The sequence below is a fragment of the Salmo trutta genome, chromosome 4 (genome assembly GCF_901001165.1).
Source record: "Salmo trutta chromosome 4, fSalTru1.1, whole genome shotgun sequence".
NCBI classification, from domain to species: domain Eukaryota; kingdom Metazoa; phylum Chordata; class Actinopteri; order Salmoniformes; family Salmonidae; genus Salmo; species Salmo trutta.
Window position 1 is genome coordinate 62,768,958 of NC_042960.1, and position 27,352 is coordinate 62,796,309.

A 27,352-nucleotide genomic window follows, 5' to 3' on the forward strand; every position below is an offset into this window, starting at 1 on the left:
GCTTTAGCCTTGTGTCCCAGACGGTTTGCACTTTTGCCACTATTCTATCGATTCCATTGCGCTAGGCAAGTTCAATCAAGCCCAGCTAAAGTATTTGAAATGATGTCAAATGGTATTTGAACCAAGGTCGGATTTTTTAAACCTAGTTAGCACATCAGTTTGGGAGTACACTTACTAACTAGCACATTAGTTAGCAAATCAGTGGCCTTCTGAGTATCTGCGCTGAGATTGCAAGATCGGGAGTTTGATCCCTGGCCGAGTCATCCCAGACTGTAAAAATAGGACTGGTGCGTTTCTGCTTGACACTTAGCATTAAAGAGGTAGCCTGGGGGTAAGGCCCTGAGAAAGACAAGAGTTCTATGCTCTGTCCAAGGGGTGCTACAGAAACAGCAGATAGGCTCCTGTGAGCCGTTCCAGTTCGTGCAAAGCTACTTACTTTACTTGAGAGTGCACTGAAGGAAATAACACCATCTATGGTAGCAGTGTAGAGGAGCAATATTGTAACATAATCCATGTTTTTCGACCCACAAAATAATACTAGATCAAATTTAGAGATAAGGGGTATATTGTCTGGAAAAATAAGTCAAGGTGTTGGACTGAAACTGAATTTTCCTCATGATATTATCACCTAATGTTTTTAGAACAGTGTTTTCCATAACAAAGGAATAATTGAATTAAAGTCCCAGACGTTGTAATTAAATTATGTGAATGTATGTTAGAGCTATTTCAGGGCCTCTTTCAAAATGTGTTACTGCTTTATGCATTCTTACAGGAATGATCCTCCAAAATGCAAAGTATTCTTTCATATTTTTCACCTTGCTGAGTTTTCACAGATACTGAGAATGCTATTTACATAATTTTTGGTCATAAAAAAAGGTCAGTTTTGCATGTTGCACAATAACTTATGATTGATTAAACGAAATAAGTAGCCAAATCGTTTAAAAAAAAAATATGATAATAAAAACATTTGACAGTTCTCAAAAAATTAAACCACACCGGAAATGCACCTTCCCAAACATTGTTGTGTAGCTAGCTAACGTTAGCTTACTTGCCTTGAGTGTGCTGTCATGAATGAAATTGAAGCCTTATTCCACCACCTTAGCAGGGAAACTGTGAAGAAGGTAAGAATGAAGGGATCTAATATGTAACGTTAATAATGCTAACTAATGCCTGTATCTGCTTACTAGACAGTTGTAGCTGTAGCCTTCATTTACGTTCCAGTCATTGGCTGTAGCGAGACTGGCAGTAGCTAGTGTAGCTGGCCAGCAGTGTTAACACTGCTAGCTAACGTTTCTCAGCCTAAAGAGAGAATAATATTTACACCACTAGCCAGCTTACTGCTGTTAGATGTCAGTGGTTGCATGTACTTTTCTGGTGCACAGCCTATTAACGTCAACCACCACTGAGGGCTAACAATGCTAATAGCTAGCTACCATGTTGCTATGTGCTGACGCTAGCTAGCTAATTAACTATGTCGCTTGCAAGTTGCATAAGTTAAATTAAAAAATATATAAGAATTTAGCAGACGCTCTTATCCAGAGCGAATGCACACATGTTCGTACTGGTACCCCCTGGAAATCGAACCCACAACCCGGGCGTTGCAAGCGCCATGCTCTACCAACTGAGACACACGAATGTTTAAAACTAAAGGGAGGTTCAAATAGTGTTCCTTCTGCTGTGCACACGACATTGTTACTGGATGAGGAGGATAAAATATCGACCTCTGTTTTATGAATTTGGATTGTTGAACTGTCACTAAACTGCCACCCTCTCTCCTGTTATAAGCCAGGCTATTATGTGGCCTGATAAATCGGGCCCTGGATGCTCTCATCAGTAGTTTTGAAGATTGGACACAACAATGATATTATAAAGGACACTAACAAAAAGTGAGTGAGTACACAATACGCCTAATTGGTCAATGCCAGAGAAATAACAGTGGTTGTTCCTACACATTCTTTTTGGTTGGGCTAGAAACATGGGCACAATGTATGGCTAAATAGCCTATGTCCACAATTTGACCAAAGCCACTTTATTTTAACAGACACTCTTTTCCTTTCAGTCTTTTCTGTGCTTTCATATTCCCTCTTTCTCTCTGTTTTTTCCTGCAGGGCAGCATGTCTTCAGGTCACCGGCTGCGAGATGTAGAGCAACACCACCCCCTGCTGGATGGAGAGGAGGCTGCAGTGGGTTCCGCAGCAGGGGAGACGGAGCAGGTGTGGTTCATCCAGGACGGCTGTGGCATGGTCTGTGCCTTCATCACCTGGTTCCTGGTGCTCTACGCTGACTTTGTGGTCACCTTTGTCATGCTGCTGCCCTCCAAGAGCTTCTGGTACGCCGTGGTCAACGGCGTGGTCTTCAACTGCCTGGCCGTGCTGGCTCTCACCTCTCACCTGCGCACCATGCTCACCGACCCGGTGAGTGAACCAACCGCTGCAGGGTCGTGCTCATTAGGACAAAACGTAACAAAGGAGTGAAGATGCATTGTAATGTTGGGTGACTTGGAAAAGGGAGTGACTTTGAACGGAGTGCAAGACAGAGCATACAAGAAGTAAAAGAAGCAGTCAGAATGACGAAGGGTAAGTCTGAGGGTACGCTGATGCTCCTGGGCACAGAATAGGAACAATGTGTTGTCCTATTAGCAGTGAAAGAGCTGACTTATTAGTAGTTTCCTTTAAGTTTTGAATGAGTCTGTCCAAACATGTCATTCTGACTGTGGCCATTCTGTCCAACCGTGTGTCTTGTTTACAGGGAGCTGTGCCCAAAGGCAACGCCACCAAGAAATACATGGAGAGCCTGAACCTGAAACCAGGAGAGGTCATCTATAAGTGTTCCAAATGCTACAGCATCAAACCTGAGAGAGCCCACCACTGCAGGTGAGGAGGGGACACTTCTGTTGCTTTTATGTATTATTGTTATGCTTTATAGTATCTAAAGCGTTTTCCTGGCTGAGTCACTTGGCTAGGAAAAACCTCCTATTTAGGCCTACTGTATCTGTTGGGTCCTGTTCATTAGGCAAACTTTTGAAATAGAAAACAAAAAGGAACGTTTCTAATTGCAGAAGTCCAGGTAGTCCCTCCCGGTTTCAGCCCCCCCCTCCCCGTTTGGTGCCTAATGAACACGACCATGGTGTCGTTTCCCTCCCCTGTAGTATTTGTAAGCGCTGCATCCGTAAGATGGATCACCACTGTCCCTGGGTGAACAACTGTGTCGGAGAGAACAACCAGCGCTTCTTTGTCCTCTTCACTGTGAGTTCCGTCTCAGTTCCACCTTGAAGGTCATGTGCACAATGGAAATACTGAAATGCATCTGTAGTACATCGGTCCAATTAATCAACGTCAATTAATCAGACTTTGTTTTTGTTGCATTGCTGACATCCCTATTTTGTACTGTTGTGTAGTTTTGCATGGAAGCAATGGGTTTGACAGAATGATTAGTGTTTCATCTTTATTTGTGGTGCCTTATCATAAAGGCCTGTAAACCACATTGGTACTGAGTGCTTTTAGCTCTGGCCAGATAGAAGTATGATGATGTATGATGATGTATTATTAGGATAGGTTGTGATTTTATACACTACACTACTGTAGCTTTATGCCTGTGTGCATTGTCAATGCACAATGAATTACTATGAATGTTTTACCAACAATACCAGGATTGGGTAATAGTTCCCTCTCTCTTTGCAGATGTATATAGCGATGATCTCCACCCATGCTCTCGCCCTGAGTGGGTACCAGTTTGTAACCTGTGTCAAGGTCCAGTGGAGTGGTGAGTATCATTATATGATTGCAGATGAGTTTTATAAATATACTGTTCCCTGTTAAATAGAACTACTTTGACTGTAGGGTGCCCTGTTTAAAAACAGCTACATTGACTTCAATGTGCCCTGTTTAAAGGCACAATCAGGAATTTTTTTTTTTTACTCAATTGTGTGTTAACAAAAATATACAGCTTCAAAACTATCATTTTAATCTTGTGGACTATCATTATTTGTTTCTATAGCTCCGTCTATGAATTTGACAGGGGTTACATTTCTCCAGCCCCATCCCTCACCTTTTATAGCAATCTAATTGGCGGAGCTGTCATTTGTTGATTTTTAAAATTAATTATTATAATTTCAAATTAAGGATTGCAGCTGCAAATACAACTACATTGAGGTCAGTGTTAATGTTATTATCCTGAATGGTGTTTCTGCCCCTCCAGAGTGCAGTGACTTTTCCCCCCCGGTGACGGTGATGCTGATGATCTTCCTCTGCCTGGAGGGCCTCCTCTTCCTCACCTTCACCGCTGTCATGTTTGGCACTCAGGTCCACTCCATCTGCAACGACGAGACGGTGAGGAGGTTAATATAACACTATATGCCACTTACCAGACACTGTTGTAATCCTAAGAAACTTTCTGTGCAGTGAGTGGCTACATTTTCAGTTTGATTCCTGTGGGAATTGAACCCACAACCTTAGATATACAATGTACATTAGATGATTTAAGAATTGTTTCCATGTTATACATTACATTCTCAGGTCCAATCCATCTGCAACAAGATGACGAGGAGCGAAAACACATGGATAGAAAAATAATAGATAAACATTCAGTAGGGCAAAGGCATTACAGAACGCCATTCTACGTCGACTATTTCTATCAACAATGTAGAATGGATAAGATTCTCTATTCTGCATGATTGGGATTTGTTTTTAAATGTCCTGCGCCTCTGAACAAGCACGTGGCCATGCTAGTGAAGTCCCAGTGAGGGAAATGGGGCTTATTTACATATGAGACATCAGCCTCCTTCAGAAAACCTGTTGATAATGTAAGGAAGAAGAAACCTCGTTGTGGTGACATTGATGAGACTTGTGACCAATGACCGATGCTAATTTACCATTGTGGTTATTTGACCTCATTCGCTCTGCTTTATTGAATTCTCACCTGGTGTTGATGTTTACCACCTCTGTGTGTGTTTTTACCACAGGAGATTGAGCGTCTGAAGAACGAGAAGCCCACGTGGGAGAGGCAGGTTCGCTGGGAGGGCATGAGGAGCGTGTTTGGGGGCAAGCCGTCACTGCTGTGGATCAACCCGTTTGCCGGGCTCCGACTGCGCCGGCTACTCGCCACACGCTCCCGGAAAGCTGGCCCCGAGTTCTCTGTCTGACCTCTCACCTTATCAGCAGTTTCCTACTGTACTGTCTGAGACAATCTGTAGAACCTGACTCAGGAGCTGGCTTTGACATCAGGGTCCTGTTCATTTCAGGCACCAAACAGAAGAAAACGGACTCAAACAGGGAAGGTCCAATAAGAAACGCAAATGTTTGTTTTCTGTTGCAAAATGTTTTCCATCGTGTGCCCTAATGAACACAACCCAGCTACAAGGAAGACTCGAGTTCTATCCAACAGCATGGACAATGGTGCTTCTGAACGTCACGTCTGTATAGGTGACATGGATCAGGACTCAGACTATTGAGAGACCCATCGAAACCTGTTGAAAGATCAAATGAAGGGGCGCTGTAGTTCTTAAACAGACAGACTGAAACACTACATATTGCACAGTTACAGGAAGCCTACAGGGAGGAGGATTCACTTCATCTGTTTATTTATTGATTTCTTTTTAAACACACTCATTGTTGTGTTCTTCTCTTCCTGTCGCTCTGGGGGGGTGTGATTGAGTAAAGCCTGATTTATACCTTACCTACAGTACATGCACAATGCAAGATCGCAATTAGCTACTCAAAATGGCGATGTCGTGTACTTGTGTCGACTTACAAATTGCTGGAGTGCGCATGTCTGCGTATTTTCTCTACGCAACTAGCAGGATTGCCATTTTGCGTCACTAATTGTAAGTTTTGCATCCTATGTATAAAATGTAGCTAGCTGTACCTCTGGAAAAATGATGTGCTAGAATTGGTGTTAACCACTATATATATCCATTCATTTAAAAAAAAAAAAAACATTTTATGAATATATTGCTGGATATATTGCTTGAGAATCATGTTGTTTTTGCCTAAATGTCAGTTTACATTCTCTGGATTGCATTTTTTTTTTTTTTTATACCTTAAAAATACATGTTTACCGCTTGTAGGAGTTAGATGAGTTGGGGTGGGGATGGAGGAGTATGAAATATGAATAATTAATGGTTGCCAGCAAGATGATAGAGAAATACTAGAATCAGCTGTTTGGATTCTGCATGAGGCAATCGCATCAACTTTTAGTAATGTGTCTGACAAATTTGCTGTGACGTGGACAAGGAACTTGTTTCATTAGCCAAAAGTTAGCATTAAACCCTTGGTCATGGTTATTTTAATGGGAAGTATGCTATGATAATTTAACTGTGCTCTGATTTAAAGGTACACTTAGCGATGCACAAAGGAAACCGCAATATCGGTCCAATTTCCACAACTAACAGCGTTGAAGCTCAAGGCTAAACTTCTCTGCTGTTTTGTTCCTGTAGCTACCACGTTGTAGCATCGTGAAGAACACCCGTGGCCACATACTCTGACTTCCTCACAAGTATTCCACTACAGTACACTCCCCTATGTATACAGGGGACTTCCTGTCACGCTGATTGTAAGATGTATGATTCTGAAATTCTGATTAGCCATTATAATTGTATCTTTTTATTTGACATGAAAATGTTTTGAAGACGTGATGGACTGGATAAAGGAATTTATTAAGACTGAGTTTTTTTTTAATGTTCTGTTATGTACTTCTGTTATGAAACCTTTCAGTTTTTTCGCAGCTACATTTACTGTGCTCCCATTAAATCAACTTCATTTTTACCTCCTAAAATCCAGATCTATTTGTCCATATTACTGACTAGATAAGAGTGGGAGCCCACTATGCAGCACTTAGAACTGGTGGATGACTTGATGTGCACAGAAAGCTGTATGTGAAGCACTGGTCCCAATTCCCTCCTTTCCCCTTGGTTGTAACCCTTTAATGTTTGCAGATCTGTACGGTAGAAGCAATGTGGTGGAAGCTTCACCTCTACACTGCTGATACCTATCCAGACTATGCTACCTGGGGCGGCAGGTAGCCTAGTGGTTAGACCGTTGGACTAGTAACCGAAAAGTTGCAAGATTGAATCCCCGAGCTGCCCTTGAACAAGGTAGTTAACCCACTGTTCCTAGGCCGTCATTGAAAATAATTTGTTCTTAACTGACTTGCCTAGTTAAATAAAGGTCAAATAAAAAATGTAAATCAAAATTATTCAGATCTGCTAACATTAAAGGGTCAGGGCTGAAGCGAAGCCTCGAGATGGAATTGGGACTGGGTGTCTCGACACCATATGTGAAGGGATCTGGATTTTCCCATTTCTGAACTCCACCCATCATAGGGTGAAGTTGCCCTTAGATGCTGACCTTGGGCCAGTTTTGCATTTCCCCCACTAATGTTTAAGGTTAGGTCCTAGATCGTGATCCTAGATCTGTAACCAGGGTAAACTTCACCCCGGACCTATAGTAAAGAAAATGTACAAGTTGTAGTGAATAACTTCTTATCCCACGGGCCATATCCACACTGGCAGACAGTAGCTAACTGCACCTCCTCATTCCTATAAAAACTATTTTCTAGAAAACCAGCCATGTTATGTGGGACATCCGTAGTCGTGCTCCTGGCTCTATTGGGTTTGGGGGATCCCTTGGCGGACCCCCCATCCTGACCTACCAGCGGACCAGGACTTGTTCTGGGGAGTGGACCAGTGTGACTTTGCAGTCGTGCTGCGTGCCTCCGGACTGGAGTGCTTCTTGGTAAGATGCTATTATGGTAAGATGTTATTCCACAGTTTAGTAGTACAATAACAGGATATATATGTGTGTGTGTGTGTGTGTGTGTGTGTGTGTACAGTTGAAGTTAGAAGTTTACATACACTTATGTTGGAGTCATTAAAACTCGTTTTTCAACCAAATTTCTTGTTAACATACTATAGTTTTGGCAAGTCGGTTAGGACATCTACTTTGTGCATGACACAAGTCATTTTTCCAAAAATTATTTACAGAAAGATTATTTCACTTATAATTCACTGTATCACAATTCCAGTGGGTCAGAAGTTTACATACACTAAGTTGACTGTGCCTTTAAACAGCTTGGAAAATTCCAGAAAATGATGTCATGGCTTTAGAAGCTTCTGATAGGTTACTTGACATCATTTGAGTCAATTGGAGGTGTGCCTGTGGATGCACTTCAAGGCCTACCTTCAAACTCAGTGCCTCTATGCTATCATCATTGGGAAATCTAAAGAAATCAGCCAAGACCTCAGAAAAATAATTGTAGACCTCCACAAGTCTGGTTCATCCTTGGGAGCAATTTCCAAATGCCTGAAGGTACCATGTTCATCTGTACAAACAATAGTACACAAGTATAAACAGCCGTCATACCACTCAGGAAGGAGACGCATTCTGTCTCCTAGAGATGAAAGCTCACACTGTCACACTGAGCACGTGACAAACGTGACAGAGTCTGGAGACGCCGTGGAGAACGTTCTGCTGCCTGCAACATCCTCCAGCATGACCGGTTTGGCGGTGGGTCAGTCATGGTGTGGGGTGGCATTTCTTTGGGGGGCCGCACAGCCCTCCATGTGCTCGCCAGAGGTAGCCTGACTGCCATTAGGTACCGAGATGAGATCCTCAGACCCCTTGTGAGACCATATGCTGGTGCGGTTGGCCCTGGGTTCCTCCTAATGCAAGACAATGCTAGACCACATGTGGCTGGAGTGTGTCAGCAGTTCCTGCAAGAGGAAGGCATTGATGCTATGGACTGGCCCGCCCGTTCCCCAGACCTGAATCCAATTGAGCACATCTGGGACATCATGTCTCGCTCCATCCACCAATGCCACGTTGCACCACAGACTGTCCAGGAGTTGGCTGATGCTTTAGTCCAGGTCTGGGAGGAGATCCCTCAGGAGACCATGGTCTGAAAATGTATTAAAAGGCTTCTGGGTCAATATCACAAAGCAGTACCATTTGGACCATGAAACATTTTATATTTTTATTTCAGAATTTGTATTCTGTTTATGTTTTACTATACAAAGGAAATATTAAACTTGTAGGAAAACATGATGGCCAAGCTCCAGCACTTAGATAATTATAAACACATTTTCAGTGACTCAGCCATAAAATATGTCCACCCTGTTACTAACATGCACTTAACTGTCTTTAATTACTTTCATTGCAGTATTTTAATAATATTTACATTTTCATAAAGCTATTGTGTCCCCTTGTCAACCCTGTCAATTTGTTCTGATCAAATTGTAAAGAAGCAACGCACTAGCCTTGGCCATGGCTCTGAGTGTCCTTTTCAATCTCTCCATTTCTTCCTTTCTGCATGCTGCACTCTGTCACTGAGTTCAGCTATTGCCTTCTTCTTCCCTATCTCTTTATCTTTCCTCCATTTCTCGACTCTCTAGATACTCCTAAACATATTAGGAGTATTGTTTGTGATACTACAATTCCCTCAGCAAGATTATTTTGGTCAAATATCTATGGTGATATACAATGGGGGAAAGCATGGACAATTCCTAACAAATATTGTATCAATAACAAAGTAAAGGAAGTTTCATTTAAAATGTTACTTAGAATTTATCCTGTGAAACATGTTTTGGAAAGATTCAAGCTGAATATTGAATATAAATGTGATTTCTGTGGAATGGAGAAGGTGACCATTTTGCATTTGTTTTTTGCCTGTATTTATAGCAAAATGTTTTGGATTGACATACAGAATTTTGTTACAAAAAATTAGGACCGGTTGTACTATTTAATGGTTTTGATATAATGATTTATTTCAGAAATTCTGACATAGATAAAGTTGTAGGATATTTTATTCAACTGCTAATTATACTAGGTCAATTTCATATTCACAAATGCAAATGGTCTAATTCAAAACCTAACTTTTTTCACTTTTTAAATGAGTTTAAACAATATGGCACCACTTTAACTAAAATGAAAAACAAAAAGGCAATTAAAACTTGTATTATTAATGAATATGATTTGTTTGTTTAGGATTCCTGGCAATGTAAATAGTTTGTTTGTATGCTTGTTTGCATGTGACTATTCCTCTTTTGTTTGTTGATATTTGTTAATAAAAATAAAAATAAAAAAATAATAAAGTGCCTGTTACCACAATGTAATAGGGTGGACAACAACTTTGACGATGTACAGAAAATAGTCAATATTGATTTATCTTGAGGACAAAAAAATCACTTTTAGTGATATTGACCCTTAAAATGGGGGAAAAAAATCTGTTAACAGGGTTTAGTCCATTGTAGTTTTTATGGGAACGCCTCACCAATATCCAATGGTAGCGCCTGGCACGAAATGCGAAAAACCTTAAAAATTCTATAATTTCAATTTCTCAAACATGTGACTATTTTACACCATTTGAAAGGTAAGACTCTCCTTTATCTAACCACATTGTCCGATTTCAAAAAGGCTTTACAGCGAAAGCAAAACATTAGATTATGTCAGGAGAGTACCCAGACAGAAATAATCACACACCCATTTTTCAAGCAAGCATATATGTCACAAAAACCAAAACCACAGCTAAATGCAGCACTAACCTTTGATGATCTTCATCAGATGACACTCCTAGGACATTATGTTATACAATACATGCATGTTTTGTTCAATCAAGTTCATATTTATATCAAAAAACAGCTTTTTACATTAGCATGTTTTGTTCAGAACCAGCATACACACCGAACACTTCCGGTGAATTTACTAAATGGCTCACGATAAACGTTTACAAAAAACATAATTATTTTAAGAATTATAGATACAGAATTCCTTTATGCAATCGCGGTGTCAGATTTTAAAATAGCTTTTAGGTGAAAGCACATTTTGCAATATTCTGAGTAGATAGCCCGGCCATCACGGCTAGCTAATTTGACACCCACCAAGTTTGGCCTTCACCAAACTCAGATTTACTTATAGAAAAATTGGATTACCTTTGCTGTTCTTCGTCAGAATGCACTCCCAGGCCTTCTACTTCAACAACAAATGTTGTTTTGGTTCGAAATAATCCATAGTTATATCCAAATAGCTCCGTTTTGTTCGTGCGTTCAAGTCACTATCCGAAGGGTGACGCGCCGGCGCATTTAGTGACAAAAAAATGTCAAAATATTCCATTACCGTACTTCGAAGCATTACCGTACGCTGTTTAAAATAAAATTTTATGCAATTTTTTTCTCGTAAAATAGCGATAATATTCCAACCGCTAGACGTTGTATTTGTTCAAAGAGAGAAAGAAAAACATGGAGTCGTCTCATGCACGCGCACGCCAGTGTCATTGTTCCCAGAAGGACCACTCACAAAAACCCCTGCTGTTTTTCGCCCAGAGACTGCAGAGCTGTCATTCCACTTTCTGCCGACCTTCCTAGAACCAATGAAAGCCTTAGAAAATGTCACGTTACAGCAGAGATGCTGTATTTTTTATAGAGATGCCCTAGAAGGACAAGAAATGGTCAGACAGGGCACTTCCTGTATAGAATCTTCTCAGGTTTTAGCCTGCCATATGAGTTCTGTTATACTCACAGACACCATTTAAACAGTTTTAGAAACTTTAGAGTGTTTTCTATCCAAATCCACTAATTATATGCATATTCTAGTTTCTGGGCAGGAGTAGTAACCAGATTAAATCGGGTACGTTTTTTATCTGGCCGTGAAAATACTGCCCCCTATCCCAAACAGGTTAAGGAGCAGTTAAAATATGATTTGCAGCACATGGTTGTCCCATATGATGGTGAACAAGGTCTGTGTGTTTATGTGTCCTCTCCTAAAGGCTTGTTGGTGTCCAAAATTGACGAAGCTACGGGTCAAATCAACTTCATAGCTGTGAAGATGGGTATATTGTTCCTCCTTTGAATGCAGGTGCACGCGCGTGCACGAAGTGCATGACAAATGCATTTCCCCTTTGAAATGTTGTGGGAACATGGCATTTATTTATTTTAGGTTTCTATCAAATGTGCTTCAACAACTTCCACAACCCATTTGGCAGCATGTAGGTCTTTCTCAACTTTGGGTTGCACTACGAGGGTTCAGAAAGCCAACAGGAGGAGGAGGAGAAGAAAATGGCGGAAACCCAGAAAGACCTGAACAACACTCGGTCCAACATAGAGATAATGGGTTTATTTGGGATTGACTGTATGTCTGTCTCAAACTCATTTTACTGACCGCAATCATTGAACTGAATGCATGTAACGAAACCTTCGACAAAGTGTGAAAATGGTGGTAGCCTATGTTACCAAAAAGTAAACATGCCCAAACAACATAAAGTAAAAATATCTGTATATGTGAGATAATAAAGTAAGAAAATATACAGCAATGTAATATAGTATTAATGTATATATAATATAGTAATGTAAATATTATAGTGTTCATGTAAATATGAAATAAAGTTAACGTTACTCTCCAACCACTTTTAGGAGACATCGCGTGGGGGGCTACGTCTCCCACGTTTCAACATTAGAACTTTGGCAGTATGAGAAGAGGCGCTGTCTACTACCTCCTCTCCAACTCCAAATACTTCACCTGTTGGTCTGCGGACAGGATATGGTCATGGCGGGCTACCTGCATCTCTTCTTGCTCAAGATGGTCTTTAACACCAAGCCCCCTACTGAGGTACCAGAGAAAACTCACTGCTGACGCCCTGGATTCTCTTTAACTATCCAGAGCCCTCATGCTCCCTGGTTGGGATGAATTCCATTTCAATTCAGTCAACCATTAACAATTCCGTCAACAAGTGAACTGAAATTCCATTACATTCTGAAGTGACTGAATTCAAATGGAATTGATCCTGACCCTTTTGTGAATGTTAAGTTACTAATGGGATCTACACGCCTTATATCAATGTTGGAATTTATCAAAGTCTCACATTTGACAAAATTGTCATTACAGTGCATATATTTGGTGTAGATTTGAGTCTTTATTTCTGTGTTCTGAGTGATGGTCAACACATTACTATTGAGAAATTCTACATTTTATGTTTTACACAAGTGGGTTGTGTTCATTACGAGGCATGTTTAAATTGCACAATGAAAAACAAAAAAATTATCATATGGACAGGTCCAGGTAGTTCTCCCCATTTCGTGTCTAATGAACAAGACCGTGGTTAAACATTACCTGGGTGTGATACAGTATATAACTAGCTCAACAAAACAGTAGCTACCTCAAGCCTACCGTACAGTATGTAAGTGTGTGAATGCAGACCATGATAGGTGTGGTCCTCTGTTCCACACCCTTATGGGGCATTAGGGTGGCGGCCAAAAGACAGAGCCCCTGAAAGATCACAACCTGTTCCGAGGATCTGATTGCTTAGCCATCGTGGTGCCTGCCTCGGGACTAGAGTGCTTCTGGCACTTTGCACACCAGAGGAGGAGCTTCTACCTATCCTACATGGTAAGTACATTTACAGATACATAAATGTCATGTCAGAAGAGCAGTATTGTGCCAATAAGATGTGCTATAATCTTACCGTTTATATTTTTTAGACAAAGAATAGATGAACAAGCCATCATATAATACCCCAGGACCTTTGTGGAATCGGAATTGTATTGCCTGATCTAGTGTTCTCCTTGGACTTATCAGCTAGCTGGACATTTTACGCAACATAGAACTAGACTAACTGCATGGAAGGATAAACAAAAAACCTGGCTGTCTAATGTTGTACACTGTGCAGGTCCAGCGGGTGACGGGGCTAGCCAGTGACCATCTTTGTCACCATGTCCCCAGATCCAGTGGATGACAGGGCTAGCCAGTGACCATCTTTGTCACCCTCCATGTCCCCAGATCCAGCAGGTGACAGGGCTAGCCAGTGACCATCTTTGTCACCATGTCCCCAGATCCAGTGGATGACAGTCAGTGACCATCATCTCCCAGACAACACCATTGGTCAAATCAACTTCCAAACCAAAGTGACATTCCCCACTTGTCATGTTCACAAGTGTACATTGTTAATGATCCATTTTGCAGTTTAGATGTTCTTGGGGAACTAAAACCACTGGTGGGTTCGAGTCTGTCAACGGTGCTGAAGATATGCAGCAAGGGTGTAGAAAGACAGTCTTGTCCCTGCTCAAGAGGGTTCTGGACAACTCATGCATCACAACCATTGTCCAGTCGTACAAGCTGTGTCTTAAGCCATTGTTAAGGCTTACAGTTAGTTGGATCAAAATCTGTTCTATTGGGCAAAAAATACTAACCTGCTCTAGAAGGACAAGGTCACATATGTCATCGTGACAGCAGCGTAGCCTAGTGGTTAGTGTGTTGGACTAGTAACTGAACTGTTGCAAGTTCAAATCCCTGAGCTGACAAGCTACAAATCTGTCATTCTGCCCCTGAACAAGGCAGTTAACCCACTGCTCCTAGGCCGTCATTGAAAATAAGACAACTAATTACGCTTGCATGAGGAGAGGTGAAGATAATTACCTTCTCTCCAACATGGTGGTCTAACTGATTAGAGGCATTTTAGAAATTACATGTCCTAGTGCCCATTCTTACAGGTTAAAAACACAGCCATGTCAAGTTACTGGTATAGTACTGATGAGATTAAAGTACCAGAACAGCAATGAGTTGAGGCCACCAACTGTTCGTTTATTGAACCATTTGTCAGGACAGTGTCTTCCCACACAAGCAATAGAGAAGATGTATTTGTAGTCACATGGGCATTTAAACAAGGTTCCTTACAAACGCAAGCAAAATGTCAAGCGCCTAGACAACCCTGCCTTTTAAACTAACTCTTCAGTGTCACTTTTCTTCAACAGGAAAGTTAATGTCAATTTAACCAAACCCCAGTTGAGCATCCAAGAAACCCAATGTGAACTTGGTCTATAATGATACTACAGAGACCAAAAATAGTAGTCCACTACACAGACAAACCAAGAGAAGCATACAGCACATAACCATTACGTTGTTTATTTCTCTATAGCCTATTTAATGTCATGATTCAGGTAGAGCACGTCAACACAAGATACTACTGGATGGATATGGGGCCAAGGACAGCGTCGGCTTCCCACTGCACATCTGGGGAGAGAGAAGTCAACTGTAAGAGGACTAGAATTATCATAAACATAAGATGTATTGCCAATGTTTAAGAATGAGCAAAACAAAGTCCCTCAAGAGGCACAAACATCCACTGCCGCAGTGCAGTGCCACTGGACGGCGAGAGCAAGGTGGGGTTAATAGCCTTCCTCAAGGGCACAAGGATAGGAGTTCTCAGGATCTGAGCCCAGCAGCACTCAAGTTGCCAGATCATTTGTGTTGAGCCTCAAGGAAGCCGAAATGTTGAGCCAGTGAATTTGAAAACTCAAATCATACCAGCGTCGATGGAAATAGCTCTGGCCCGTCTCATGGTACAGGTGGCGTCACAGCAACCACACACCTGGTCATCCCCGTCTACAGACCTCCACCTGGGAGAAAAAAAAAAAAAAAGCTTTACCAGTATTTAGTAGACCGAAACTAGAAAGTGAAGTACAATCCTGCCAGTCCAGTAAGAAATGTCTGCTTCCATTGCAAAAGTGGACACACCCATCTCACAGAAGAAAAGTCACACTATACATTTACCCATTGACAAAGGAACAGGCCTTGCCCTCAGCATAAGTTGGGGAGGAAGCTGCAGTGGCCTTCAGGTGGCAGGTTATGTAGATCAGGTCCATTTTTTCATGGCTAGTTTTGCTGTTGCTTCCAGGACCAGCATACTGCTGTTTGAATATGAAGGTCTCCAGCTGGATCTGAAGCTTGTGGTCCTGTGAGCGAGGCAGGAACTGGGAACGAGAGCCTGTCAGCGCAGCATCAACTAGACACCTGAAGAACCAGAAACCATGTCAGAAGGATGTGCAGTGCACACCTTCCAGTTGCTCCTTTAATAGTAAAATGTGCAACTTCTATGGACCATTTCAGATAAATATTACTTCTATTCCTGGACAAAATATTATAGTCAATGGAGAACCTCAATAAGAGGTATTTGTCCAGAATTAGGCTCATCTGTTCAGGAAACTGGTTGTACACAGTCATAGTTTTTTAGGTGTGCACACCAGGGTTGGGGGTCAATTATTTGTAGTAAACTGAGGCCAATACTCCTCAATACTTGGAGAAAAGTGGAATTGGTATTTCAGTTTATATTTAGCAGACTCCTATCCAGTGCATTACACTAATGTAGCTAAAATGACAGTCTGCAAGCAGAAACCTCAATATAGCATCTCAGCTAAATCAGAGCTAATATGACAAGAACAAAAGTAGTGTTAATTTCAATTCAGGAATTAAACTGGATCCCAAACCTGGTACGCGCCACCTTTGAACAGTGCCCTCGCCGACTCACCCGTCATTCTCAATGAAGGAGTAACTGGGCTTAGAGTTAATGTCAGGCACCAGAGTGGCAACACAGCTTTCCACAAAGACCAGCAGAGGAACATGGTGGTACTGCAGGACAGAGGCTTCCATGTGAATCAGGTCACCTAGGAAGTACTGACTGGAGGGCCTCTCAATCTGCCAGTCATCTAGAAAGAAACAAAGTAATAAAAAAAAAAAGTATAATTTAATAGCATCTTAACAAAGACACCAGGTCACCTAGGAACAAAAAAATAGACTTTACATTACAATGTTACATAACATTGTGTCAGTCATTTCAGGGCTGCAGTAGATTGCTGCAAGTTGTGTGTAGCCTTCACCGGGACCAGCAAGTGTCAACCCAACACCAAGAGACCAAACCTCTTCGTGAGGTTGCTAGGTGTTGGTTGAGGGCGCTACCATACAGACACTAATAATAGTTGAGACATGGAACTACCCACCAGTCATGAGCTTGAGAGAAAAGTAGAGTTGCGCCTCAACTAATTTAGAGTCCGCAAAGAGGGTCCAGGTAGGCTTCAAGGCATTGCTGCTCACATTGAGTTTCCTGCAAGGGGAGAAATGGACATTAGTCATTGCAAAATTAACTCAAGTCCTGAGTGACGTCAGCCTACTTCTGATAAGTCAATGTCCATGCACCACAAGTCATCTGCTTGGAGAATTCTCACCTCTTGTAGTGGCACTCAATGCCTACAACAGCCTCAGTGGTCCTTACAATAGGTGTGTCACCAATATTGCTTGGTTTGTAGAGCAGGTGGAAGGTATAGATGAAGGCATCCTCTATCATCTGTAAAGTGGTAAAAAAAAATAAAAAAAATAAAAACTGTTTAAAGCAGTTGCTTTAAATGACTCCGCATTTCACTTCAAATCAGGTTTTATTTGTCACATACTTTAAAAGTGTAGACCAAATGAAACAATTAATTTAAAAATAATAAAAAGTCCAAGACTAGGCTTACTATGTGTCCAGGAAACCAGTCCTTAGATTTAAAATATTTTAACTGGGCATTTAGATTTGAACAAAGGCTACCTCCAGTTTGCTGCCGCATCCCTGCAGCTCAGACTCAAAGATCAGCCTCTGTGCTTCGACATCCTCCCCAGCTGCAGCACAGCCCCCCAGGGTGAGATGTGCTGGCTGGATGAGTTGGCCGTTTCCAAACAGATTCTGCTTGACCTCCACCTGGACCAGATTCTCCCCGCATTTGACCCCCACTGTGTTTGCAGGGACAGGCTGCTTCAGCTCAAAATTCTTCACTTCAGGCTTGGCCTCTAGCACTGAATCATGAGGAAACGTCCAGGTCAGCGGGGTTTCGAAGACTTGCTTTGACTGGAACACTGAATCCTGCTTCCTGGGTTGCAGCACTGCAGATCTCTGGTTCTGGAAGCCCCTGGGTTGCAGCTCTGCAGACTTTTGGAAGGCCCTGGGCTTCAGAGCTGCATGAGCCCAAGGAGTTGACGACACAGCATCCCAGAAACATACAAATGCAGCAACCACTGCCAAAAGCTTAATTAGCACCTGCTTTGATCCCATGGCTGCAAATATCAAATGCTGAATTTACAACATCTCTTTGGTGTCTAGGAAGAACCTTTTTAAGCCATCTGGTTGACCGTGAACCCGCCCCTTCATTAATTAGTGTAATCAACCTCAAGACTGTGCTCATTAAAAGGCCCTGTAGAATACTTAACAAACGCATCCTTCCCATAGAGCAGGGGTGGGCAACTCCAGTCCTCGGGGGCCTGATTGGTGTCACACTTTTTCTCCATCCCTAGCAAACACAGCTGATTAATCACATTACATTCTAAACTGAAGATCATGATTAGGTGATTATTGGAGGTGTGTTAGCTGGAGCTGGGGCAAAACTGTGACACCAATCAGGCCCTCAAGGACTGGAATTGCCCACCCCTGCCATAGAGAATGATAGAGGCCTCTTGTGGCCTAAAGGCCATGTCAGCATGGCCAGCGCCATTGAGGGCTTCCACCATTTTAATGTAGTCAACTGGGTGGGGACTTCCAACTTCATTGGCTGTTCATCAGGAGGGTTCAACCAATCGTAAAGAAGAAAATCACTTTAAAATGGCGATTGCCTCACTGGGGTGTGTTCAGTTTACTTCAACATTTGCTATGTTGAGTGACGGTTTGTATTGCTAAGTTGCGTGACAGCACTGAAAGACACTTTTTCCCAAAACGGTGCACACCGTTCTTGAACAGCCTTTGGGGTACGTTTGCACCCGTTTGGTAGATGTGGTGAGGTGGGGCCTGATCAATGTAGGTGTGACCATCTTACCTAGGCTACATCATTTTCTGTTTTTGTCTGTCAAAAGTACAACTTAAGTCAACTACTGTCGGACGGGTTGAATAAGTGAAAGACGGACCGTTAGTGTGTTTTTTGGAAGACAATTCGTGCTTTCAAGACAACTGGGAACTAAAAAAAACGTGGTCAAGTCATGACGTCAGTGATCTTTAGGTCAGGAAGTCGGAGTTCTAGAAAGATACCAGAGTTTCCGACTTGGAATCCCTTCTTCTTCTGTTTAACGGCGGTTGACATCCAATATGTTTCATTACCACCCCCAACTGAAGTATAGTATACAGTCGTGGCCAAAAGTTTTGAGAATGACACAAATATTAATTTCCACAAAGTTTGCTGCTTCAGTGTCTTTAGATATTTTTGTCAGATGTTACTATGGAATACTGAAGTATAATTACAAGCATTTCATAATGACAATTACATGAAGTTGATGCAAAGAGTCAATATTTGCAGTGTTGACCCTTCTTTTTCAAGACCTCTGCAATCCGCCCTGGCATGCTGTCAATTAACTTCTGGGCCACATCCTGACTGATGGCAGCCCATTCTTGCATAATCAATGCTTGGAGTTTGTCAGAATTTGTGGGTTTTTGTTTGTCCACCCGCCTCTTGAGGATTGACCACAAGTTCTCAATAGGATTAAGGTATGGGGAGTTTCCTGGTCATGGACCCAAAATATTAATGTTTTGTTCCCCGAGCCACTTAGTTATCACTTTTGCCTTATGGCAAGGTGCTCCATCATGCTGGAAAAGGCATTGTTCATCACCAAACTGTTCCTGGATGGTTGGGAGAAGTTGCTCTCGGAGGATGTGTTGTTACCATTCTTTATTCATGGCTGTGTTCTTAGGCATAATTGTGAGTTAGCCCACTCCCTTGGCTGAGAAGCAACCCCACACATGAATGGTCTCAGGATACTTTACTATTGGCATGACACAGGGCTGATGGTAGCACTCACCTTGTCTTCTCCGGACAAGCTTTTTTCCGGATGCCCCAAACAATTGGAAAGGGGATTCATCAGAGAAAATGACTTTACCCCAGTCCTCAGCAGTCCAATCCCTGTACCTTTTGCAGAATATCAGTCTGTCCCTGATGTTTTTCCTGGAAAGAAGTGGCTTCTTTGCTGCCCTTCTTGACACCAGGCCATCCTCCAAAAGTCTTTGCCTCATTGTGCGTGCAGATGCACACACACCTGCCTGCTGCCATTCCTGTACTGGTGGTGCCCCGATCCCGCAGCTGAATCAACTTTAGGAGACGGTCCTGGAGCTTGCTGGACTTTATTGGGTGCCCTGAAACATTCTTCACAACAATTGAATCGCTCTCCTTGAAGTTCTTGATGATCCGATAAATGGTTGATTTTAGGTGCAATCTTACTGGCAGCAATATCCTTGCCTGTGAAGCCCTTTTTGTGCAAAGCAATGTTGACGGCACTTGTTTCCTTGCAGGTAACCATGGTTGACAGAGGAAGAACAATGATTCCAAGCACCACCCTCCTTTTGAAGCTTCCAGTCTGTTATTCGAACTCAATCGGCATGACAGTGTGATCTCCAGACTTGTCCTCGTCAACACTCACACCTGTGTTAACGAGAGAATCACTGACATGATGTCAGCTGGTCCTTTTGTGGCAGGGCTGAAATGCAGTGGAAATGTTTTTCGGGGATTCAGTTCATTTGCATGGCAAAGAGGGACTTTGCACTTAATTGCAATTCATCTGATCACTCTTCATAACATTCTGGAGTATATGCAAATTGCCATCATACAAACTGAGGCAGCAGACTGTGAAAATTCATATTTGTGTCATTCTCAAAACTTTTGGCCACGACTGTACACGGAAATCCTTTCAAGAGCTCTGCAGTGAATTCAATGGGCCAAGATCCAGTTTGTTTTTATATCTTGAAATTAGACAGGGCATTTCCTCATTGACTTCCAAGGGGAGGTTTAGAGCTCAGCTGAATGAAGTTGAGAGCCTTCTTGCTACAGCACAGTCCATCAAAGACTACATCTCCTACATCTATAGACTCCTTTCTGAGAATGTGGACTCCTCCTTTACTCCTCTGAAGAGAATCTGGGAAAAGGACCTTTGACTATCAGTGATGAGTTATGGGAGGATGTTTGTGACAGGATATACTGCTCCTCCACTAATGTACTAATGAACGAATCTAATTACACATGTTATTATACTTCAGTGTCTCTGTCTTCAATCTATACATACTGCTGAACAGAACATATACAGTTTGATATGACCCAGTGTCTCTGTCTTCTTAATTTCCAGCAGGACTTTGTTCTTGATCCAGACAGAGAACATGAGTTTATGACATCACATACTGTGATCCAGACAGTGAACATGTGTTTATGATATCATATGCTGTGATCCGGGCAAGGAAACCTCTCGAACCAGCTAGGGCGTGGAAGCCCGACGAGCTGGCTAGGCATCCCCGGTTCCATCGATGGCGACCCAGAGCCGCTGCCACCATTCCAACCAGAACGCCAGTACTCCCCGATGCTTCGTATGTTAGGCTGCTGCATTGATTGTTTCTTGTCTTAGTTTCTGTTTGCTGACGCTGGGCTTGTCTCGTTATATGTCCATCATTTATTAAATGTTTACTCCCGTACCTGCTTCGTCTCTCCAGCATCATTCCGCGTGACACTCTCACTGTCAACTGCGTTTATTTTCAGCAAACTTAACATGTGTAAATATTTGTATGAACATAACAAGATTCAACAACTGAGACATAAACTGAACAAGTTCCACAGACATGTGACTAACAGAACTTGAATAATGTGTCCCTGAACAAAGGGGGGTCAATATCAAAAGTAACAGTCAGTATCTGGTGTAGCCACCAGCTGCGTTAAGTACTGCAGTGCATCTCTTCCTCATGGACTCCACCAGATTTTCCAGTTCTTGCTGTGAGATGTTACCCCACTCTTCCACTAAGGCACCTGCAAGTTCCCGGACATTTCTGGGTGGAATGGCCCTAGCCCTCATCCTCCGATCCAACAGGTCCCATACGTGCTCAATGGGATTGAGATCCGGGCTCTTTGCTGGCCATGGCAGAACACTGACATTCCTTTCTTGCAGGAAATCACGCACAGAATGAGCAGTATGGCTGATGGCATTGTCATGCTGGAGGGTCATGTCAGGATGGGCCTGCAGGAAGGGTACCACATGAGGGAGAAGGATGCCTTTGCTGTAACGTACAGCGTTGAGATTGCCTGCAATGACAACAAGCTCAGTCCGATGATGCTGTGACACACCGCCCCAGACCATGACGGACCCTCCACCTCCAAATTGATCCCACTCCAGAGTTCAGACCACAGTGTAACGCTCATTCCTTCGACGATAAATGCGAATCCGACCATCACCCCTGGTGAGACAAAACCGCGACTCGTCAGTGAAGAGCACTTTTTGCCAGTCCTTTCTGGTCCAGCGACAGTGGGTTTGTGCCCATAGGCGCCGTTGTTGCTGGTGATATCTGGTGAGGACCTGCCTTACAACAGGCCTACAAGCCCTCAGTCCAGCCTCTCTCAGCCTATTGCGGACAGTCTGAGCACTGATGGAGGGATTGTGCTTCCTGGTGTAACTCGGGCAGTTGTTGTTGCCATTCTGTACCTGTCCCGCAAGTGTGATGTTCGGATGTACCGATCCTGTGCAGGTGTTGTTACATGTAGTCTGCCGCTGCACGGACCATCATCTGTCTGTCCTGTCTCCCTGTAGCGCTGTCTTAGGCGTCTCACAGTACGGACATTGCAATTTATTGCCCTGGCCACATCTGCAGTCCTCCTTGCAGCATGCCTAAGGCACGTTAACACAGATGAGCAGCGACCCTGGGTATGTTTCTTTTGGTGTTTTTCAGAGTCAGTAGAAAGGCCTCTTTAGTGTCCTAAGTTTTCATAACTGCGACCTTAATTGCCTACCATCTGTAAGCTGTAAGTGTCTTAACGACCGTTCCACAGGTGCATGTTCATTAATTGTTTATGGTTCATTGAACAAGCATGAGAAACAGTGTAAACCCTTTACAATGAAGATCTGTGAAGTTATTTGGATTTTTACAAATTATCTTTGAAAGACAGGGTCCTGAAAAGGGGACGTTTCTTTTTTTGCTGAGTTTACATTGTACACAGAGGATATTTTTGCAGAATTCTGCATGCTGAGTCTTAATTTGGTGTTTGTCCCATTTTATGAATTCTTGGTTGGTGAGTGGACCCCAGACCTCACAACCATAAAGGGAAATGTGTTCTATAACTGATTCAAGTATTTTTGGCCTGATCCTAATTGGTAGGTCGAATTGTATGTTCCTTTTGATGGCATAGAATGCCCTTCTTGCCTTGTCTCTCAGATCATTCACAGCTTTGTGGAAGTTACCTGTGGCGCTGATGTTTAGGCCAAGGTATGTATCGTTTTTTTGTGTGCTCTAGGGCAACGGGGTCTAGATGGAATTTGTATTTGTGGCCCAGGCGACTGGACCTTTTTTGGAACACCATTATTTTGGTCTTACTGAGATTTACTGTCAGGGCCCAGGTCTGGCAGAATCTGTGCAGAAGATCTAGGTGCTGCAGTAGGCCCTCCTTGGTTGGTGACAGAAGCACCAGATCATCAGCAAACAGTAGACATTTGACTTCAGATTCTAGTAGGGTGAGGCCCGGGTGCTGCTGACTTTTCTAGTGCCCTCGCCAATTTGTTGATATATATGTTGAAGAGGGTGGGGCTTAAGCTACATCCCTGTCTCACCCCACGGCCCTGTGGGAAGAAATGTGTGCATTTTTTTGCCTATTTTAACCGCACAGTTGTTGTTTGTGTACATGGATTTTATAATATCGTATGTTTTTCCCCCAACCCCACTTTCCATCAATTTGTATAGCAGACCCTCATGCAACATTGAGTCGAAGGCTTTTTTTTAAATCAACAAAGAATGAGAAGACTTTGCCTTTGTTTTGGTTTGTTTGTTTGTTTGTTTGTCAATTAGTGTGTGCAGGGTGAATACATGGTCTGTCGTACAATAATTTGGAAAAAAGCTAATTTGACATTTGCTCAGTACAATGTTTTCACTGAGGAAATGTACGAGTCTGCTGTTAATGATAATGCAGAGGACTTTCCCAAGGCTGCGGTTGACGTACACTGCTCAAAAAAATAAAAGGAACACTTAAACAACACAATGTAACTCCAAGTCAATCACACTTCTGTGAAATCAAACTGTCCACTTAGGAAGCAACACTGATTGACAATAAATTTCACATGCTGTTGTGCAAATGGAATAGACAACAGGTGGAAATGATAGGCAATTCGAAAGACACCCCCAATAAAGGAGTGGTTCTGCAGGTGGTGACCACAGACCACTTCTCAGTTCCTATGCTTCCTGGCTGATGTTTTGGTCACTTTTGAATGCTGGCGGTGCTTTCACTCTAGTGGTAGCATGAGACGGAGTCTACAACCCACACAAGTGGCTCAGGTAGTGCAGCTCATCCAGGATGGCACATCAATGCGAGCTGTGGCAAGAAGGTTTGCTGTGTCTGTCTAGAAAAAAGAAACGCACACCTATAAAGGCGAGGTGCTGGCTAGCAGAGTAGAAAATAAGGGAAAGACGCACACTCTAAGAGCTCAGATGCAACAATTTAATAACCAACGTTTCGACAGCGAAGCTGTCTTCATCAGGGTATCATCACAAACACTGCGAGATGAGTCATTTATATAGTGTCAAGAGACACACAGGTGTTTGTAATCATGGCCAAGTATGGCCTAATATCATTGGTTAACTCAAATATTTTAAAAAATGGTATACAAAGAACATACAAAAAGACAAACAAATGGATAACATATGATCATAGCATTTGTAGTCTAAAATGTATCTAACAAACAATTACAATGGCAAAATCACAAGAATCACAAGAATGGCTTCAGATCAAAGTCTATGTTGAGACCGAAGGGAGCAAGGGTCTTTAAATTAAAGATCCAGGCAGCCTCTCGTTTTAACAATAAATTATCAAGGTCACCCCCTCTCCTCGGGAGGGTGACATGTTCGATGCCAATATAACGCAGAGACGAAATCGAATGGTTTGCTTCCAAAAAGTGGGCCGCAACTGGCTAAGTCAAGTTTTTGCACCTAATGGTGCTACGGTGCTCTGAGATACGTACTTTTAATTGACGCTTTGTTTTACCCACATAATTTTTACCACAGGGACAAGTTATAAGATAAATAACTGCCTTAGTGGAACACGTAATAACACCTTTAATTGGGATAGATTTCCCTGTTTGGGGGTGTTTGAAGGATCTACATTTATAAGTGCCATTGCATTGAGCACAGCCATTACACTTGTAATTTCCATCCAGTATGGGCGCAAATAGGCGTTGTTCAAGAATATCTTGGGGTGGTAAATCAGAGTGTACCAATTGGTCTCTGAGATTTCTGCCCTGCCAGAATACGACCAGGGGAAGATCAGAAAACACATTACCGAGACTATCATCATATTTCAGAATGTGCCAATGTTTGTGAACGATTCCTTTAATTTGTTCAGAGCACTTTGAATAGCGGGTAGTGAGAACGCAAGAGTGCGTCTTTTTGCGAGACTGACCTTGAAAAATGTCATGTCTCGTTTTGTTTTGAATTTTCTCAATGGCAATATTAATCTGATCATTGTTGTACCCCCTCTCCTTGAACTTATCCTGAGTCTCAGCCATATTTCTGTCGAAATCTGATTGTTTAATACAAATTCTTTTGATTCGACAGAATTGGCTGTAGGGCAAACTATTTTTCAAGGGAAGTGGGTGACAACTATCAGCCCTCAACAAACTGTTAGGATCAGTAGGTTTCCTGTAAAGATAAAAGTATTTAATAAGATTATTTCATTCATTCAGATCTAGGATGTGTAATTTTAGTGTTCCCTTTATTTTTTTGAGCAGTGGATATCCCACGGTAGTTATTGGGGTCAAATTTGTCTCCACTTTTGTGGATTGGGGTGATCACTCCTTAGTTCCAAATATTGGGGAAGATGCCAGAGCTAAGAATGATGTTAAAGAGTTTTAGTATAGCCAATTGGAATTTGTTGTCTGTATATTTGATCATTTCATTGAGGATACCATCAACACCACAGGCCTTTTGGGGTCTCTCTCTCTCTTACCCCCTCCCTCCCTCTCTCTCTCTCTCTCTCTCTCTCTCTCTCTCTGTCTTCCCCCTCCCTCTCTTTAACTCTTCCCCTCCCTCTCTTTACCCCCTCTCTCTCTCTTCCCCCCGCTCTCTGTTTCTTCCCCCCTCTCTCTCTCTTCCCCCTCTCTCTCTCGTTCTTCCCTACCTCCCTCTCTCTCTCTTCCCTACCTCCCTCTCTCTCTCTTCCCCCTCCCTCTCTCTCTCTCTTTCCCCTCCCTCTCTCTCTCTTCCCCCTCCCTCTCTCTCTTATCCCCTCCCTCTCTCTCTTCCCCCTCCCTCTCTCTCTTCCCCCTCCCTCTCTCTCTTATCCCCTCCCTCTCTCTCTCTTTCCCCCTCCCTCTCTCTCTCTTTCCCCCCTCCACTCTCTCTTCCCCCTTCCCTCGCTCTCTCTTCCCGCACTCCCTCTCTCTGTCTCTTCCCCCCTCTCTCTTTCTTCCCTACCTCCCTCTCTCTCTCTTCCCTACCTCCCTCTCTCTCTCTTCCCCCTCCCTCTCTCTCTCTTTCTTCCCTACCTCCCTCTCTCTCTCTTTCCCCTCCCTCTCTCTCTCTTTCCCCTCCCTCTCTCTCTCTTCCCCCTACCTCTCTCTCTCATCCCCCTCCCTCTTTCCCCCCTCCCCCTCCCTCTCTCTCTTCCCCCCTCCCCCTCCCTCTCTCTCTTCCCCCCTCCACTCTCTCTTCTCCCCTCCCTCGCTCTCTCTTCCCGCATTCCCTCGCTCTCTCCCCTCCCTCGCTCTCTTCTCCCCCTCCCTCTCTCTCTTCCCCCCTCCCTCTCTCTCTTCCCCCCTCCCTCGCCCCCTCTTCCCCCTCCCTCGCTCCCTCTTCCTCCCTCCCTCGCTCCCTCTTCCCCCACTCCCTCTTCCCCCCTCCCTCGCTCCCTCTTCCCCCCCTCCCTCGCTCCCTCTTCCCCCACTCCCTCGCTCCCTCTTCCCCTCCTCCCTCTCTCTCTTACCCCCTCCTCCCTCTCTCTCTTCCCCCCTCCTCCCTCTCTCTCTTCTCCCTCATCTCTCTCTCTTCTCCCTCATCTCTCTCTCTTCCACCCCTCTTCCCTCTCTCACTTCCCCCTCCTCCCTCTCTCTTCCTCCCTCCCGCTCTCTCTCTTCCCCGTCTCCTCCCTCTCTCTCTCTCCTTCCCCGTCTCCTCCTTCTCTCTCTCCCCTTCCCCCCTCTCTCTCTCTCTCTGTCTTCCCCCTCCCTCCCTCTCTCTGTCTTCCCCCTCCCTCCCTCTCTCTGTCTTCCCCCTCCCTCCCTCTCTATCTTCCCTCCCTCCCTCTCTATCTTCCCTCCCTCTCTATCTTCCCTCCCTCCCTCTCTATCTTCCGCCTCCCTCTCTCTCTCTCTTCCCGCCTCCCTCCCTCTCTTCTCCCTCTCTTCCTCTCCCTCTCTTCCCCTCCCTCTCTCTCTCTTCCCCCCCTCCCCTATCTCTTCCCTTCCTTTCTCTCCCCTCCTCCCCCTTTGGTAAAATCTCAATAGTGTCCTCCTCGCATCCTCTCTCCTTCTCAAAACCCATTGGAGGAGAATGTCAGAGGGGAGGAACCTCTGGCTTTCTCATCCAATGGGTTTTGAGAAGGAGGCGTGAAGAGAGGACGCAAGGAGAATGCAATTGAGAT

General features: G+C 43.4%; 2 protein-coding genes across 5 annotated transcripts; one reads left to right on the forward strand and one right to left on the reverse strand.

The window, feature by feature from the left end:
- Positions 1-978: 978 nt before the first annotated feature.
- LOC115192815 (palmitoyltransferase ZDHHC7-like) lies at positions 979-6,771 on the forward strand. Of its 4 annotated transcripts, none has more exons than XM_029751687.1 (8): positions 979-1,121; positions 1,786-1,886; positions 2,109-2,414; positions 2,749-2,873; positions 3,059-3,245; positions 3,681-3,762; positions 4,198-4,336; positions 4,961-5,103. In XM_029751687.1, the coding sequence occupies exons 3-8, from the start codon at positions 2,115-2,117 to the stop codon at positions 4,974-4,976; spliced, it is 849 nt and encodes a 282-aa protein (XP_029607547.1). In that variant the 5' UTR covers positions 979-1,121; positions 1,786-1,886; positions 2,109-2,114; the 3' UTR covers positions 4,977-5,103. The 4 variants fall into 4 exon arrangements, with proteins under 4 accessions (XP_029607547.1, XP_029607544.1, XP_029607545.1 ...); XM_029751684.1 differs by having other exon boundaries at positions 980-1,121; positions 4,198-4,328; positions 4,961-6,771; XM_029751685.1 differs by having other exon boundaries at positions 980-1,121; positions 1,790-1,886; positions 4,198-4,328; positions 4,961-6,771.
- An 8,086-nt stretch (positions 6,772-14,857) lies between these two features.
- On the reverse strand, positions 14,858-17,856 carry LOC115191561 (zona pellucida sperm-binding protein 3-like). The gene is made up of 7 exons (XM_029749355.1): positions 17,338-17,856; positions 16,979-17,097; positions 16,754-16,857; positions 16,285-16,462; positions 15,531-15,770; positions 15,285-15,376; positions 14,858-14,990 (listed from the first exon to the last, which is right to left on the reverse strand). The coding sequence occupies exons 1-7, from the start codon at positions 17,836-17,838 to the stop codon at positions 14,941-14,943; spliced, it is 1,284 nt and encodes a 427-aa protein (XP_029605215.1). The 5' UTR covers positions 17,839-17,856; the 3' UTR covers positions 14,858-14,940.
- Positions 17,857-27,352: the final 9,496 nt, after the last annotated feature.